Raw genomic sequence first — 18,213 nt, 5'->3', positions numbered from 1 at the left:
ACGGTTATTAGGCTTAAATCACGTCATAGGTGTAAAACCTTCGCCAAAACTAAAAATGTGAGTGATAACTTAATAAAACGACATAGCATTGCTGTGCAAAACAGCTGATTTCTAATCACTGAAACGATGTCTCGTAAAACGTCTGTCCGACGTCAAGCTGAGCCCTCCCGCTATCGTAAACCAGTGAGTTACTCTCTTGGTACTTCTGCCTACAGTGTCTTTCTTGACCAAACGAGCGTTAGACACATTTACGTTTCGGGGGCCTGTGGGTGAATCTCTGGGTCATACGGGGTCGAAATTCACATGGACCATCTTTAGACCAATATCTGTAATGTGTGTAAAATTGAAAAAGTTTGAACCATTCTTTCTTGACCAAAACGTGGGAACAATAGCTGCGCTAAAAATTTCACGTTTTGGGGGGCTGTGGGTGAACCGAGGGATCAAACGGGGTCAAAATTTACATGGACCATCTTTAGACCAATATCTGTAATATGTGTAAATTTGAAAAAGTTTGAACCATTCTTTCTTGACCAAAATGTGGGAACAAATCTGCGTTAGAAAGAAAAAAAGAAAAAAGAAAAAAGAAAAAAGAAAAAAAGAAAAAAAAAATATAGACAAAAACAATATGTGTCCCCTTCAGGGAAGGGGACCCATAATAACAGATAACTAGAAAAAAGCATGCATTGTTCTATGTTTTTTAAGTAAAAGTCAATGTTTTTTCAAAAAACTTGCATGTAAATTTTTTACAGTCTTTAAACTTTAAAAATCCAGATTTTTTAATCAAAATTTCAAACTTTTATTTTGTCAGTAATTGATCAGTATTAACAGAGTGGGGAACCTAATTAACCGGTAGTTTTAGAACCTAACACCCCACTATTATGCAAACCCAGCAGGCGTGTAATGATTTCTTTATGTAAATGTTGATGTATTCAACAATGTTTAAAAAATAATGATACACTTCCTTTTAAAGCTATCTAAGCATGCACTTGTGAATGGGTGGTCTGAGTCACCAAGGCCACATTACATCATGGGAAAATAACTTGTAATTGTTTGTGTGCTTAATTGTAGGGAGAAAATACAAATTTTTAAAAATGCTTTGGTCACACAAATGGCTGTGTATTTTGCTTTAAGTGATTGTCACCAACAAAAAAAATGCAATTGTAATTTAAACTGTTTTCCTAATTGTAAAACTGTAAGGAAATAAAATTAGTTTTAATGGTACTCTTAAATGCTGAACACAAACATATTAACACTTCAATAAATTATAAACAGTTTCAAAAAATTACCATTTTATATATTACTCATTTCATAAATAAATTTGAATACTTAAATAATACTTAAATTTCAATGTGAAAAATAGAATTCATAAACACATGTTGTTTAAATTCCTGTGTTAGAATCTTGTGAGCTTTTGATTTCTAAACTTTTCTGATCAATATGAATTTTCTAGGATGATTTTTCCCCTACCTAATTTGGTTTACCAAAGCCAGTTACCATTGAAACAAGTTAAACAAGAAACACTTCACCTACTGTGTCTGACAATGCCAGGAATCTTGCCTCAGGCAGTTACAGAATTGTTGAAAGGTTAGCTCACAAAACAGGTACAGACTATAAACGTTACAACACAATCTAGTAACCAACAAATCAACTTTTGTTTTATCAAAAGGGCAAACTAAGAACAAAATTGCCAAAGTCCCAAAAATGCAACATAAGTCTTCTAATGTCTTACATTTTTTTAAATTTTGGACACAGTGAATTTGTAAACATGTTTAAAGATTTTAATGGAATTCTGTTCCTGAAAAAACTATTTTTAGTGTGTAGGTGCTAACAGTAATAAAAATTTCTAAAAAACAAAATTATGATGTGTTTGAAAGCAATTAATGTGCATACCGAGACAAAATTAAAAATTGTGTTAAAACAAAAATATAATAGCAAATAAACTATTTTCAAATTTTGCATGTTATTTCCTTTTTAAATACCTATATTACCTTAACTATATTGCCAATCATCTTGCACAAACTGCACAATTTTATCCTAATGGAATAGCAAGAAGATTATTATACTTAGAGTGGGTGTTTGGTGTTTACAGCATGTAATGAAAGGTAGATAATGGGTCAGTAAAAAGATTATGTGGCCAGACAAACGTCCTCCAGACTTCCTACACAAATCCCTCAGGATTAAGAAACAAGAGAAAGGGCGGTTTGGCAATAAAGATTTTGTGTACAAATCCACAGATGTTCAATGTATTTCTTAACTAGTCTAGTTACTATAAAAAACTAGGCTTAATGCAAAAAATGTAGGGATTTCAAAAATTGTCCCAAAACAAGTCAAAATCATTTCAAACAATAATGGTAAAAGAAAAACTTCTGCTGGCCAGTGTTTTAGGAGATTTATACCACTATCCAAAAAAAAACAATATATACCTTTTCAAGTCATTCACTGTACATACTACAAAGACATAAATTATTCCAATAACATCGGGCCTTTCATTAAAAAACAAAACTTTTCTACTAGTTGGTTGCTAATTTTTTTTTGCCATCAAATTTCTAAGGAAAATTTCATCAATCTTTTAATTATTGTTTGATGTCAATAGTTTTTAAGAAATAGAAATAAGCATGTGTAAAATAATGAACAAGTCAATTGCTCAAATTCAGCTCAGCGCTAATAAACACAAAGATAAAGTTTTACAACATGAAAATTTGCTGACTGTGCAGTATTTTAGAGACCTGATATAGCTGGAACATAAAGTCATTAAAGTAAATAACAATTACTTAATCTAAGTACTTAGCCATGTCAACCAGATAAAGCCATCAAACACCAGGAGTTTGCGACAATATTTGATGAGCAAACTTTGCATCTTTGTGTAAAAGGGCAAAGAACAAACGACAAATCTCAGGGCTGCTCTAAACCAACTCAACTTAAAGGTTGAATCTTCAAGCAAACCAGACAAGATTAAAGCACACAAAAAGATAAACTTTGTTATGAGTGAAAAGACAATTTTAAGCACTACCATAAAAAGTACTGTTACTTATATCAAAGTCAGCCCATTTTGAAACCACTTATCTGATAAACATAATATGAAATGCTGAACCATATTTTTTCATGTCTGGCTTCAGTGTTGACTATGTACGGCTGTAGACACCACTAATTCATAGTTTCTAATATAACGTTTATCAGTCACAACTTTATTCAGCCTACTTGCTACAACACTACACTTTACAGTGTAAATATGTAAAATCTGAAAAAAATGCTCACAGTTTGTACAATTTTGACCAAGAGTACAGAAAAAAATGTATTGCATTGAAAGTGACAAAATTCAAATGTGTACATCAACAAGACAAGAGACTTTTACGAAATCAGAAATATTGCAAAAACACTATTAACAATTAGCAGGTAACTTTGACTTACTTTTTTCTACTTGTTAATAATTTAAGAATCTGTATTTTAATTTTACTTACTAGTATGTACATTGTACACCTAACTCAACCCAAAACCTAATGTAATGAAAAATAAACAAAATACATACAGATTAAAAACAGAGCAAAACAACAAAAGTAAGTCATTCTGCTCAAATCACTGCAACATGAAGCTTTAGGCTAGTGGACAATCTTCAACAAACAAGCAATTCGGTTCAAACTTCAATTAAACTTTCTGTTTCAAGTTTAGCTATGCGCTGACTAGTGACTTGACTACTGTAACTGAACTGAATTGATTTCTGGTCTGGACTCTGGATACTTTTTCATTGCCTGGTAGGTGGCAGCAAATCTCTGCCTGGCTTGCACAACCACAAGATAATCAATGCTGCCATCTAACGAGATATTTATCAAGAATAAAGTTGCCACGTATCAGCGCAAAAGAGTTAAATACAGGAGCTATGCAACGTAAATGTTCGAGATCATTCCAAGTTTACGAACTACAATTTAAACAAGATATTTATTTTGGATAGGGCCGGGCAGAAAAAGATCACGATTTAGTACACAAAACTTGAAAAAGTTCTAGCATTGAATACTAAAACCAAATCCAAAAAGTCGAAAGTGTAGTAGCATCATTTTATGTGTGTCCTTCCTTTCTGCGCTTGAGACTATCTGACAGCGTTTCTTTTCTGATTGAATCTCGCCCTCTTTCCCTAACTCCTAACAAGAGTGGCTTTTAGCTTTCAGGCCCCCCTCGACCAAAGTCTATAAAAACATGTATTTTGTATATACTTTGCCCTCTGGTCCCACTAACGTTGCCCCCTAGCCGTGTTTGCGTACAATCTCACCAAGTCACTTTCTTGTGATAACGGCAACTCTAAAATACGCAATCTACTAAAAAAACTAACTAAGATGTTGACGGTTAGGGCTATTAGGGTCTGGGTGAGGGTTTATATTAAAAATAAATTTACAACTTAATCCCTTTTGGGCCTAATTTTCTTACAAGTGTTAACATACGATATTTAGTACCACTCTCAACACATATGTAAATATTAAGCCTAAACTGGGCCTTTTTTATTATAAACACTCACCCACACCCTAAAAGCCCTAACCGTCAATATTTTTAAAAGTTGCATATGTTTTATAAGTAGATTGCGTACAGGGGCGTATCCAGAAATTTTTAAAGGGGGGGTCCAACAATTTTGGGGGGGAAATCCCTAATGACGTCATTATGACGTCACACGTCGTTCATAACGACGCGTTATGCGGCAAAGCACTTTTTCCAAAATTGGCGGTTTCTCTACCCATCTAATTGACAGGAAGAACAGGTAATTTTAGCGAAAGCTTTGTAGTTTTCTGATTTCGCCGCTGCTATCTAGCTTACTCAGCCAAACTGCAGCTGCAAAATAAGCGTGACTGTCAGGTAATCAAAATCGTTGCTTAAAAAAACAGGGTCCAATTTCTAAAGAACTAAATCTCTTGCTGAAGCGGTAATCCTACTGTTAAGTTGCGCAAAGTCACGAATGCACCAAAGGTGGTAACTGCAGAAGGCATAAATTGTGCCTGGCAAGTAACAAATTACCCTAATAACATAACTCGATTTACATCGATCTAATGTTTTGACAAACTATTACGTGTTTGGCGGATCAAAGCAACACAACATTACACGTTTTTAACCCTTTTACATTGTTCAAATGCAAAAACAGTTTGATATGTTGCACTTAGTGCAGTTACCACTTAGCAAGAAACTGCTACCAGCGTCCTAGCCGGAACGTAACTTTCCGATTGTAAGCGCATAAACCTCCTTATTAATCCCTTGTTACGTCACAATTGGCGATTAGATAACAAGCGAATACAAGAGATTGAAGGCTCGCGTCTTTGAGATAACGACTCCCTGTTATCACGCAGTGGTAAACGGAACGATTTTGGCCTATTTAATTTACGCACAACTTTTTGAAAAGGGGGGGGGGGTCCGGACCCCCAAAACCCCCCCCTTGGATACGCCACTGATTGCGTATAGCTTGCGTAGATTGCGTATTTTAGAGGAGCCCGTTGTAGTGCGTTATGTCGCTATATGTTTGGATTCGACAAGCGAAATAAATTCAAGTCAACTGATGTATTTTTGCACATTGTGTTCTCGATGACAAATGTGCCTGTAATACGTTTCGTTGACAACTTTCTTACTTTAAAAAATATGCACAAAAAACAAATCATGCAAATATTACCTTAAAAAAATGATTGCTTTACGCATAAATAACGTTTGTCTCATCCAGACATCGACGCCGGATGATCACATGAGAAAGTCACGAAGCGTGAACAAGCGAAAAACACGCGACTTTAAAACCTAAATTAAACTCATGTATTTTCGTTTTAATTACCATTTGCTTCAATTTAGGATGGGGGTTAGGTTGCGCATAGTTAGTTGTGTTTTGTTGTTGCTGTTATTCCACGGTAGCTTTGGAAATCAGCAACATGGCTCGGTTGACGTCGAAGACAACGAATTTGCGGAATTCGAAGATTTTGACGAAACACCGGAAGGAAACAACCAACAAGCTGAAGGTAATTGATGTAAATTTGTTTTGAATGTTCTGCTTCAAATGTAAGAGCAAGTATAGCTTGTAATTTCTTGGTGAAATTTTATATGACAAAAAGTTTCATTCATCAGTGACTCCTTTTTCAAAAAATCTGGTCTTGATTCTCAAGAAATAAATAAAAAATTCCTGTAGGAAATTACATCACATATCAAAAACAAAATGTATCGTGTCACCTCTTACTGTGTTTATTTTTAGTTTCATCTTGCCCCGAGAGTGTACTGAGCCAGTCAGTAGAGTGTGGCAGCTGCACGAGCTATTATTTAAAAAAAAATTGCACGCCAAGATTTGGAGTTTGCACGCGAAAATTTTGCACCAAGGCATTTAATTGGGCTGTCTTGACCTCTTTTCCTTGCTTTGTGCCTGCTGAAATTGGTCTTGCACGCGAACATACTGGTTGTGCACGCGACATGCGTACACGTGGGACATGTAGGTCCTGCACGCACGAGATCTTGTCGGGAACTGCCATGTTCTGCAGACTGGGTACTAAGCAGATTACTTTCTGCCTTTACTCCCGAAATAATTAAATGTACTTGAAACAAATGTGTTTTGTGAGATTCATTGAGAAATTTAATTTTGTTGTTTCTCATGAGACAAAAACATTGAGAAAGTCAAAGTGCTTTGACAAAAAATATTTTGCTTGTTTAGTTATTGAGGATGATGATGATGATGACATCATAGAAGATGAATCAAAACCTGATGCGGAAGAAAATGATGAAGAAGACGAAGCCGTCGTTGAAACTGAGGTAAAAAATTTAAATTGCTCCATTATTTTGAAAATGTTGCCTAATTCTAAAAAAGCTTAAATGACCCTGTGTTTGAGCAGCTGCATGTTCTTAGACAAGTAAGGATTTTTGTTGGTTTATTTTGTACCAATGTTTGTTTACTTTTTTATCTTCTCAGAAATAAACAGTTTACTGTTGATCCTGAAATTTAACAAAATTGTTTGCAGCAATGCCCTGCAATAGTAACAGTCTGTAAACTGTAGAAATACAGTAAACATTGTCCGATTAGGCAAAGATCCATTAGTTAATCATAAATTAGTTAAAGCTTTATCACATTACAAATTATCTGTATCTCAAGTTTTGTATGATTTTGGTGAAGATCTGGATTAACCGGATCCGGTTTTCTGTACCTTAGAATTTATCTATCTCCTCTTTACAAGCACATGGACAGGATATATATATATAGTAGTTAATGTATACAGGGATGAGTTCATTTTATTCGCAAAACTAAACTCAATTTATCTCACAGGATGATGAGTTCGACACATTAGATCCAGATGAATTTGAAGGCCTCCCTGGAGATGACACAATTTGGGAAAATGACAAAAAAGGGAAAAGAGGGAAAAAGGTTAGCTAAGCAACATTTACTAGTCTGTAACATTTCAAACCTAACAAATGCAAAATTTACAGGGAAAATCAGAACCGGAACTACAAATTGCCAAAGTGCCAATGCATCTTAGAAGTTGGGACAAATATTTTATCGAGATTTTAATGGTTGCTGGTCTCTCAGTTTATCTCATTAATTTCTTCATTGGAAAGACAAAGAATGGAAACATAGCATCTGCATGGTAAGTCTTCTTTTTTTGAACTGTTGTTCAATTTTTAACTAGATTTTTCAGCCTAGTTCTTGACATATGGTGGTGAATGCTTGGTGACCGGCTGATTCGGTATGACGCCTTCAATGTGCCTGGTGTACGTGATTCATTTCTGAACTACATTATATATATCAAATTCTCACTGTTGAAATGCCTTTTCAATTACAATTTCCTAATTTTTTTGGTGACTTTATTAACAATTATTTGTAACAATTAGTTCAGTGTTTTGAATATGTGTTGAGTGAACCTCTCTAAGTTTCGTGGCCATGCTTTTAAAATGACTGTAACTGAAATCCGATCAAGAAATTCACTATTTTCTATACACCTATATGGGCTGATATCCAGCATAATTATACCACTTCTCTAGCCTGAAATGTCCATCTAATTCAAAACACCATAAAACTACTTTTAAAAACAGGGTTGTAGTATTGGGCAATATTGCAAAAAAGTATTCCGACTGTTACTTAGTTTTAAGTAAACTGACTATGACTGCAACTTGATTTTGTTAGTTTGGTTTTTACATGATTATATTACCGTATTTTACGGACCATAAAGCGCACCCGATTATAAGGCGCACTGTCAAAAAATTGCTTTGATTAGTTTTTTGTTCATACATAAGGCGCACCGGGCTATAGAACACAACGTATTTTAAGGAGTATGGGTTATAAAAGTTTACTTGTTATGTAGTAAATGTAAGCAAGTCACAATAGTACAATGAGCAAAAGAAAAACATGTGAATATCACAGTTGCTAGTTGCTTTTACCGTAGTTTATTGTGTAAGACGGGGTTTATTTATATAATAATAGTATCGGTACTGGAGTGTAGGCAATAAAGCACTACTTGATCCATACATTAGGCGCACCGGCTTATAAGGCAGACGATCAATTTATGAGGAAAAAAAGGATTTAAATTGCGCCTTATGGTAAAATATGGTATTGTTTATAAGTATAGCAAAGCACGACCCTTGAACTTCACTCTTGTGTTACTTTGTCATACAATCACATATCGCATTTTAAACAATTTTTTCGTGGTAAAAATGTACAAATTTAGACCTTTTACTGCAAACAAAATATCAGTTACTTGCCTACTCAACTATAAATAATCAATATTTGCCTTAAAAAATCATATCGGCTTATCTCTACATAGCGTAAAAGTATGTGTAGGTGTACGTAGAACTAGTGATACACCGAACCCACATCAAAAGGTTTGGGCCGAAACCGAAACATGGGAAAACGACATATTCGACCGAACTGTTGCGGCCAACCGAAACTTCAGTGCATCACTAGTTAGTAGTGATGGGACGGGTACCCGGTACTCGGTAACGATGGTATCGAACGATTTCAGTGGTATCGATACTCGTACTCGGTATCAAAATATTTTGTCTCAGTTATCGATACCAACGTGCGAGTACCGAAGGCCGATTAACACTATAAGAACACTGAAAACTTTGTGACAATATATGCTTCGGACAGTACAAATTTGGGAAAAAGTTCTGCCAGGTTACGTATTTTTTTTCGCTATCGTATGGAGATTACTTGTTTCTGCATGTGTGTGTGCACGCCTGTATGGCGGCCATGGCAGATAAATTAGCAGGTGTTATACAACTAAGTACAACACTGTACTTAAGTACTCGGTACTCTGTATCAAAGGTATATACATGTGGTATTCGTACTCGGTATCAGTACTCGCTTCAAAACCTGGTATCGTTCCATCACTACTAGTTAGACCCACTAGCATGATATCACAATCACCAACCTTGCTGCATAACTGTTATACAATCGTGTTATCTTACTTCATAGGTTGAAATGCCATCTTGAATTCCTACAAACTCAATTTGAATTAGTTGGAGATGATCCTCAAAGCAAAAAGGGTGAAAGCACTCACCAGTTAAACAAGGAGTCAGAGCACAATTACACTTTTTGGTGTTCTGGACGACTTTGCTGCGAAGGCATGCTGGTTGAAATTAAAGTATGTGTAGATTAGTTGATAAGTAAACCTTGGTTAATTCGGATCGTCACCTAATTCGGACAAAACTTGAAGCACAAAAGAATTGTAATGTGGCAAAGCTTGAACAAAATGACATCTGTTAATCCAGTACTTTGCCTAATCCGGAAAAGCTGTTTCTTGAAATGCGTCTGGATTAACCGAGGTTTTTTACGTATTAAAGAAAATGTATGAAGTTTAATAGTTATGGGTCCCCTTCCATGAAGGATACACATATTGATTTTACTCAAATTGTTTGTTTTTTTTTTCTTTGTTTTTCTTGTTTTTTTTTTCTCCCCAACGTTTGTCCGACTCGTTTTTCCATCAAATGTTTGATGGATTTGGCTGAAATTTACACAGATGGTAGATGTAGTTATGTAGATGTGCATCCCACTTTGTTTTTGTTGATAACTCCAGTATTTACCCCGCTAGCCCCCTAAAATGGGTATTTTTCCCCAAGTTTGTCCGACTGGTGTGAGTTTGTGAACAATGTCAGAATTGGCTAAAATTTGGATAGCTTGTATGCCATTTACAGGTGTTGATGTTTGCTCCATGGCAGTTTCGGGGTTGTTAACAACAGCCCTTTGACGTCAGAAACATTAACAGTTGTTGCTCAAAACACCTCTAGTGGTTGAAATTTTAAACGTTGGCAGATTGGACTGAAATTTTGCAGTACTATTGATTGAGTCATTGTGGTTTCCTACTTTTAAGTTTGTGTGTGTTGAACCTAAATTAGTTATCCTACTAGCCCCCTAAAATGAGTTTTTTTAATTTAAATAGTTTTTACTCCATATAGCATATTTAAATATGCACAGTACCAATCACTGTGTTTGACTTAACAATACCAAACTTACTCATAGTTATCTATTGAAATGCATTATCTACAACTTTGCATGTGTGGGGACCCATGAGTTTTTGCCCGCAGAAACAACCAAGGTTATAAAAGACAGTGGATGGTATGGGACCCAATATAAAATAAGCATAGGAAATATATCAATGTTTTGAAATAGGGTATAGTGTATGTGCAAGGGCAATATGTGCTAAGCCACCCTTCTAGTTTTTAATTACAAACGACCTTTGGTTTTGTTTTCAATTTAAACTTTTGTGTGTGTGGTCAAGTCTATTCTCTAAATTTTTACATAAGGGCAAAATATACATTCAAATCGAACTGTGTTTTTAGCTTTTGAAACGGCAGGATCTCATTTCAATCATTTCTCATCGTTTGTCACCTGTCAATGAACAAGTGACAATTTCAATAAATTTAGAAGATATGGATCCTTTTGTATTTTGTGTCGGCACCAAGAAAAGCATCATTAACCTCCAGAAAAATCTACAAGATGTTGTAAGTGTTAACTGTCATTAAGATTTTTGCGTTTAGACCAGTGGTTCTCAACCGGGGGTCTGAACCCACCATTTTTCATAGGCGACAAACCAAAATGCATTGTGACATTTAAACCCCATTGTGATGCAACAGATGTAAATTGTTCATAGAAAACAATAGCAACCAAATAAAGCAATTGAAATTTTGTTCCTGGACACAACGGTTGCTATTTTATGCACCAAGTTTCGGTTGCTTGTTAATGAAAGAAGGACAAAAAGATTTAAAACTCAAATAGGTCTGCAATTAGATTACAGTGTCGGAACGGGTCCGCAAAGGCAAAAAGGTTGAGAACCACTGGGTTAGACATTGAAAATTTAAACACACTCTTAATTGAAATGCTGCCCAATTTTTCCATTTTGGTTGGTACTGCCATTTTTGGCATGAAATGTTTAGTAGATTTTTTTATGAGAATCAAAATATATTACATCATTTTTTTGATGTGGATTATTACGCTTTTTGATGTGCATTATTACGCTTTTGATGTGCATTATTACGCATTCATGTGCATTATTACGCTCAAATGATAGAACCCACAAGTTTCATTTAATTTGGCCAACCTAATTCGCCCCAAAGCTCGCCAGTGGACAGAAATCAGTAAATTTATGTATTTTTCCTCTACCCGCTGTATTATTTTGGACAGAATATGTCATTCATGGGGCTCTATCACGTAACAATGTGTTGGGCAACTTGTGCTTATGTGAATTATAGCATCACAATGATTAGATTGTGACATGAGGTACCAAGCTGGACTGTAAAACATGAGCAAAGGTTGCAAAACTAGAAAAAAGCCCATCCGTTTAGAAAAAGTTTAGGCGACCCCACTTGGAGTCCCGACCCACAAGTTGAAGACCACTGATTTAGATGAAACTTGTTACTGGTAGATAAAGTCATGCAGTTACACCATCTGTTTTTAAAAACAACCCCATTGTTCACGCGGAAAGTCTAAAAAGAATATCTAATTTACTACTACTATACAAACTTAATTATTTTTAGGTTTTTTATGCTTCTTCTTCATGTAATTTATTGTGTTTTTATGTTTCACAGAGTTTATATTGCACTGAACGATTCAAACCAGCTGACAAGTACAGCCTCTCGTCTGATTTTTGCATTTTGTCTGAACTCTATGGCGAAGTACCAAATGCAATACTGGACAATAAGGTATGTAACAGAACTGGGACAGACAAAAAGATTGTTTGTGTCCGTTTACCCCCATTGGATTTAGTTTTCTGTGCTCAACCATAGCGCGTTGCACAAATGACTTCGCATGCTTAAAGCGGGTTTCCTAACGAGCTTCGTGCAGTCAAGCGCTTGTTACATGCATGAGTTTGCACACTGAAAGTGGGTTTACCACTGAGATTTGTGCGGCCAACCATACTGTTTGATGCACATATGACTTTGCATGCTTAAAGTGGGTTCCCTAACAAACTCCATGCAGCCAACCATGCCGCTTATTAAATGCAAGACTTTTCATGCTTTAAGTAGGTTTCTTAATGAGCTTCATGCATTCAACCATAGCGCTTGTTACATGCACGAGTTTGCACACTTAAAGTAGGTTTACGATCGAGATTCGTGCAGTCGACCATACCGCTTGTTGCACATAAGACTTTGCGCACCTAAAGAGGGTTTACTAATAACCTTTGTGCAGTCAATTGCATTCAAAGTATTCGAAAATAATGCACCACCATATTGTAATGACCATTTGCACTGGGTATCGTACTTTGTAGCATGGTACACTAAAATTGTTAGCTTCTATAAGTCATTCTTTCTTGATTAATTTCAGATTACAAAAGTTATTTCGGAAAATCAACATCTTTTTGAATCTCTGATGATTTCTGACCAATATTCTGGGCCAAAACCGAATGACCAGTAAGTTTGATGTAAATTATGTTGTATAATATGCTGCTAGAATGTTCATCTAATTTTAATCAAGACTTTTCCAGTTGCAGCATAGCAGCTCAATAACATGACAATCATGATAGGCCTTTACAAAAAAATGTACGCTTTCAAAATGCAAAACTTAGACATTAAAAGAATTGAAAATGTGCTGTTTTAATTTTGTGTTATGTTATGTCAAGTGTTCTAAAATATCTTTAGTGAAATACATAATTTAGCAACATTTTTGTTAGCAAGTATTTCAGTAAAGTTGCAGAGTAGAAAATTTACCGACAAAAACAAAACATTTTTTTTTCTTTTTCCAGAGATGAACAACCGGGAAAAATTCCCGAAACAGAAAAAGTGATTATCATGACTTTGAACAGTGAGTCACATAAACACAATTTCCCACTAAATATAAATAATATTACGTCTAAAGTTAATTATACCATATTGGTGTTGATATAACATGACGATTGAAATATATTTAGTCATCAAAATATCATGTCAAAACATGTGTTTATTTTTAAACCAGTTTCAAAAAAAGCTCAAGTTTTTTTGCTGCATGTTTTATCGTTCATGATTTAATAGAAATCTTAATTTAGTCCCAGATCCAAGCAGAGGAACACAAAATATTGCAGAAATGTTGCCACTTTTGAAAATGGCTATTTACCTCATCGATAAAGTAAAAAGATACAGACTAAGCCGTGAGGTAAGAAGATTTTACTAAATGTTTGAATCAACATTTTGAATATGCTCTGTGCATTCATGTAATAGAATTGGTTTTGTATGTATTTTACACATTTATAATGCAACAATAGGTAATGACAGCTGTTTTAGTGTAGCCTATTTTCCAGATATCATTAGTACAAACACTTTTTTGTATATGCTGCCTACAAAAATACTCTGTTCACTTTCCTTTAAACCTTTTCTCAAAAATGTGGCCTTCACCGAAAAAATCCTTTCACATTTTTACTGCATTTACTTTTTCTTAAACAGTATGTTTTATCAATATTACTTTAAATTGCCACCTTTACCAAAGAACTGTATTAAAAAATAGCAAATTTTTTAATTGTATTCTCTCCACTTTATGACATTTCTTGAAAAAATGCCACCTTTACCAAAGAAACATCTATGAAAAATACCAATATTGAACTCCTCGCTTTCCTTTAATCATTGTATTCTTATTTATTCTGCCCACTTTTCTTTAATCATTGTATTTTCATTTATTCTGCCCACTTTCCTTTAACCGTTGTATTTTCATTTACTCTGCCCACTTTTCTTTAACCGTTGTATTCTGATTTATTCTGCCGACTTTCCTTTAACCACCGTATTTTTTTCTAGAACAAAAACCGCGCCGACAAGCACAGACAGGAAGTAATGATGAAATACTTGAAACAAACTCACGCGCAACGTCAAGAAGCAGCTCAACTCAAAAAAGAGGAAAAAGCGAAAGCCCTTAAAGAAAGAATGATGAACGAAGAAGACCCGGAAAAACAAAGAAAACTGGATGTAAGTGACTTTTGCTAGAGCTGTTAACACCATAACTTACGTCAGCCTCATATTTAACTAATTTTCGATAGATGGCGCAAAGAGCACTTTTAAAACGTTATATCCAGGGTTGCCATCGGCTTGAAACTAAAACTAAGGACAACCGAAAAATAAAATTTTCATACGAAACAAAACAAACGTTTTTGAACCAATTCTTGTATTTATACGAGACATGACATATCATATGCAATATTTTTTGCCAAAAACAATCTGTTCCAAAAACTTCTTGTTTGTATAAAATTCTTTGTACATCTCACGACTGCTCAGGTCTAGGTTTACTTTTACTTGTAGCAGGGATTCGACTTGTAATTGTTGAAAATAAGAAAAAAGGACTCAATACAAAAATAAGGACATTTCTTAGAAATAAGGACAATGAACTTTTCCAAGACATTGCCCTTCAAAATAAGGACAAATCTTAGAAATAAGGACGGTATGGCAACCCTGGTTATATCTCCAAAAATGCTTACGGTTATGGCTATTAGGGTCGGGGTAAGTATTAGCATTTAAAATTCAATAAAACTAGCAAAAGAACTTAGTTACTAATGTAAAATTTTCTAAAACTTATTTCCCAACCCTACCGAACCCTTCTTTAGCCGCTAAATAAATAATTCTGCTCTTTACGCCACCTTGTGAAAGTGAATCTCCCGTGAGGTATGGTGTTAATAGCTCTACCCCAGGGGTGGGCAAACTACGGCCCGCGGACCGCATGCGGCCCGACAAAGGAGTTCATGCGGCCCGCCAAAGTAAATTTAAAAGAGAAAGTTGCCGAGCAATGCTAAATATTATTATGAGCATTGGCGTAGAGCAGGGATCGGCAACCTTTTCGGCGACGCGTGTCAATTTACTTATTACTTCCATGTATTAATGACCTCGCGTGCCAACCTTTTTTTAAAAATAATTGTGGTTCGTGCCAGCTGATATAAATAATAAAGAGAAAGCAGAGTGTTTTGTGCATGTAAGGCTGACCATGATAATTTTAAGGCAATAAAATGATAAAAACTATAAACAAGCAGTGCAACAGGTTAAAATATAAATACGCAAATCGGTTGGCGTGCCATGAAAAACCACCTCACGTGGCAACCTTGGCTGGCGTATGGTTTCAAAAAATACCTGATTGCGATTTGCCGATTCCTATACCATGTGTACTATCTGTATCCGAACGACACTTTGGGACTAAACACAGATACTTTTTACGTGCTTAAGCATGTAGTTTCTGCCACATTATTTTGCAAATATTCAATTGACACAATTTCTTCCTTCGATTTCGGACGTTTGTTAATAGGTCTTTAATAACACATGTAGGCCCATAGACGATTGACCAAATCGGCAATTTTTACGACGATTTAGTTTTTCGGTAATTTGTTCCGGTGGAGAATAAAACTAAAAGCAATTCATGTATCAAATACAGCCCACTTTGCACTGTAGGCGCCAAAACTTTGGTCACCTTGGATCAAGTTTAGACCGTTGCAGTACTGTGCAAACGGACATTAAACCAGTGTTTCATACCGGAACGGAACGAAACCAAATAACGTTATTCGTTCTGAGCAAATTATTTATTTCGTTATATCGTTCTGGACCGATATTTCCATTTCGTTCCGGTCTGACCGAAATAAAATTATAACGGTATTTTTCGGTATTTCGGTCTTAAAAAAGAACATTTCTTTGTGGTCTTTACAACTATTAAGCGAAAAAAGAAAGAAAGTTGCAACACACAAAAATTATTGTCGGTAGTTGTTACGTCATATAACATTTGTCAATAATGGTCAAACGGATGTTAATTGTAGGAGCCTCAATTTTTATCATATCTTAACGGCGCGAAATTTTCAGCAATTGTTTGATGTCAAATGTCCAGAACGAAATACCGGAATCAAATATAACGGTATTTCGTTCCGTTCCGGTATTTTGAATATTTTTTATTTCGGTATTTCGTTCCGGTATTTGAGCCAAAAAGTATTTATTTCGTTCCGGTATAACGTTCCGTTCCGTTCCGGTATGAAACACTGCATTAAACACGGCTATGGAATCGTTAACATAGACCCGCATAACATCTAAAGATGGATACAAAAGCAACTTGCATGGCAAGGAATACATCCACACAAAACGTAGTGAAAAAAAAACATGTTGCAATAAATGTCTGTTTATTTTAAAACATTTACAATTGTTGCGTTATAACCATTGTTTATGAGATCAATAAAGTGACAACAAACGTACTTGTATTTAGCTGGAAACATACGTTGATATTTTGGCTTAATATACAATGCGACCCTCTATAATTGAGAACTTTTGAATGCGGCCCTTGCACTGAAAAGTTTGCCCACCCCTGCTCTACCCGTAAGCCGCACATTTAACTAATTTTCGATAGGTGGCGCAGGAGTTGAATTATTTATTTATCGGCTAACGAGGGGTAGGGTTGGCAAGTGAGTTTTTGAAAAAAATTCTTTAGGAACTGATTTTGTGGGTTAGTTTCATTGAATTTTTGATGATAATACATAACCCCAACCCTAATAGACTTAACCGTAGGCATATTTTGAGATATACCGTTTTCAATAGGATTTGTGCCCTTTGCGCCACCTATCAAAAATTAGCTAAATGTGCGGCTGACGTGCTGTTATAGTGTTAGTAGAATTTCTGTCACTTTCAATAGAAGTTTTGTGGAATTGTAAAAAAGTTTTTTTAAATTTAATTATTGAATGCCATGATGCGTAAAGCACCGGTTTTCAAACTGGGGTTCGTGAGGCGATTTTAGGGGGACCGCGAAAAGGTTGAAGTACTTCTATAATCTTATTTGGCGTCAGTTTGTGCCACTGAATAAGTTTAATTCAAATTAGAATTGAGAATTAACTGTCTCCATTGCTAAACAATAGCCTTTATTGCAAGACAACTAACAAAAATGCAATCGTTCGCGCACAATCGTAATATTCTTTGTCTTTTCTGTGATGTCACATGCTGTCCTTGGATCATTTTTATGCGCAATTTCGCATAACTAGTTAAAATTCTGCAATCAACTTTCGTTTTTCTGAAATACACATTCAGGCTTAAGGACCGCGCGCCCTCGAAATAATGGCAAAGGGGTCATTTTGAAAAAAATAATGAAAACGTTTGAGAACCACTGACATAAAGTTTTGTAGTTGCATAAATATTACAATAAAAAACAAAAATTATTCAACAAAATATTTGGGAATTAAATTAAAGAAAATTATAATTATTTTACAGGAGCAAATTCATCGCCGTGAAGTAAGCAAGAAAAACAAGAAAATGATGAAAGGTCGCCAGTACAAGGTCAAAGCCATGTGATCAGATGACGTCACAACCTGATGACGTCATTGTCGTATCGTCCAATCAGAATCCGGGCCAGCTGTTGTCATGTTTTGACTGCTTTTAAAATTCACGCCACTTTTCTTTTGTCGTTCGTTTATTATGACGTAAGATAAACGCCACCGCCGTGACGTAATGATGACGTTTGTGTCGTGGTTGTCCCGTGTGTATTTGCAATAATTATTGTGCGATGGAATAAAATCTAACGGAAAAATGGAGACTTTTTCCTAGGTGTCACACTGGAGCAAATTTTCTTCAGAATAAAATTAAATTTGAAAAAATGGGTTTATTTTTTTGTGCCAAAAATATTAATGGTACAAACTAGTGGTGTTGGTTGGCCAAAACATTTAGGCCAAATATGCCTTTTTCTAATGTTTCGGTTTTGCGCCGAACGTTTCAATTGTATGAAATTAATGCTAAATTTTCAATATCGCCAATGTGAAACATTCTAAATTAACTAATTGTTGCTTCTTAAAGTACGAGCCACGTTTTCTGCAAAATATTAGA

At 35.3% G+C, this 18,213-nt stretch overlaps 1 protein-coding gene across 1 annotated transcript; it reads left to right on the top strand.

The window, feature by feature from the left end:
- The first annotated feature begins 5,735 nt into the window (after positions 1–5,735).
- On the top strand, positions 5,736–17,924 carry LOC145218319 (PAT complex subunit CCDC47-like). The gene is made up of 12 exons (XM_080085728.1): positions 5,736–5,972; positions 6,653–6,750; positions 7,259–7,357; positions 7,420–7,577; positions 9,404–9,572; positions 10,768–10,929; positions 12,013–12,126; positions 12,749–12,834; positions 13,167–13,225; positions 13,446–13,552; positions 14,185–14,352; positions 17,605–17,924. Exons 1-12 carry the CDS (start codon positions 5,771–5,773, stop codon positions 17,683–17,685), a joined length of 1,503 nt encoding a protein of 500 aa, XP_079941854.1. The 5' UTR covers positions 5,736–5,770; the 3' UTR covers positions 17,686–17,924.
- Positions 17,925–18,213: the final 289 nt, after the last annotated feature.

This window comes from Phallusia mammillata, chromosome 3 (assembly GCF_965637545.1).
Source record: "Phallusia mammillata chromosome 3, kaPhaMamm4.hap1.1, whole genome shotgun sequence".
Lineage (NCBI taxonomy): Eukaryota > Metazoa > Chordata > Ascidiacea > Phlebobranchia > Ascidiidae > Phallusia > Phallusia mammillata.
Note: the sequence above shows the minus strand (reverse complement) of the source record. Positions and strands in the feature narration are given on the sequence as shown.

Bases quoted from the DNA above. Each gene is read 5' to 3' on its own strand.
- LOC145218319 (XM_080085728.1), top strand. From the start codon at position 5,771: ATGTATTTTCGTTTTAATTACCATTTGCTTCAATTTAGGATGGGGGTT. The intron at 9,573-10,767 runs GTATGTGTAGAT...CTGTGTTTTTAG, and splicing joins GCATGCTGGTTGAAATTAAA to CTTTTGAAACGGCAGGATCT. The intron at 14,353-17,604 runs GTAAGTGACTTT...ATTATTTTACAG, and splicing joins AAAAACAAAGAAAACTGGAT to GAGCAAATTCATCGCCGTGA.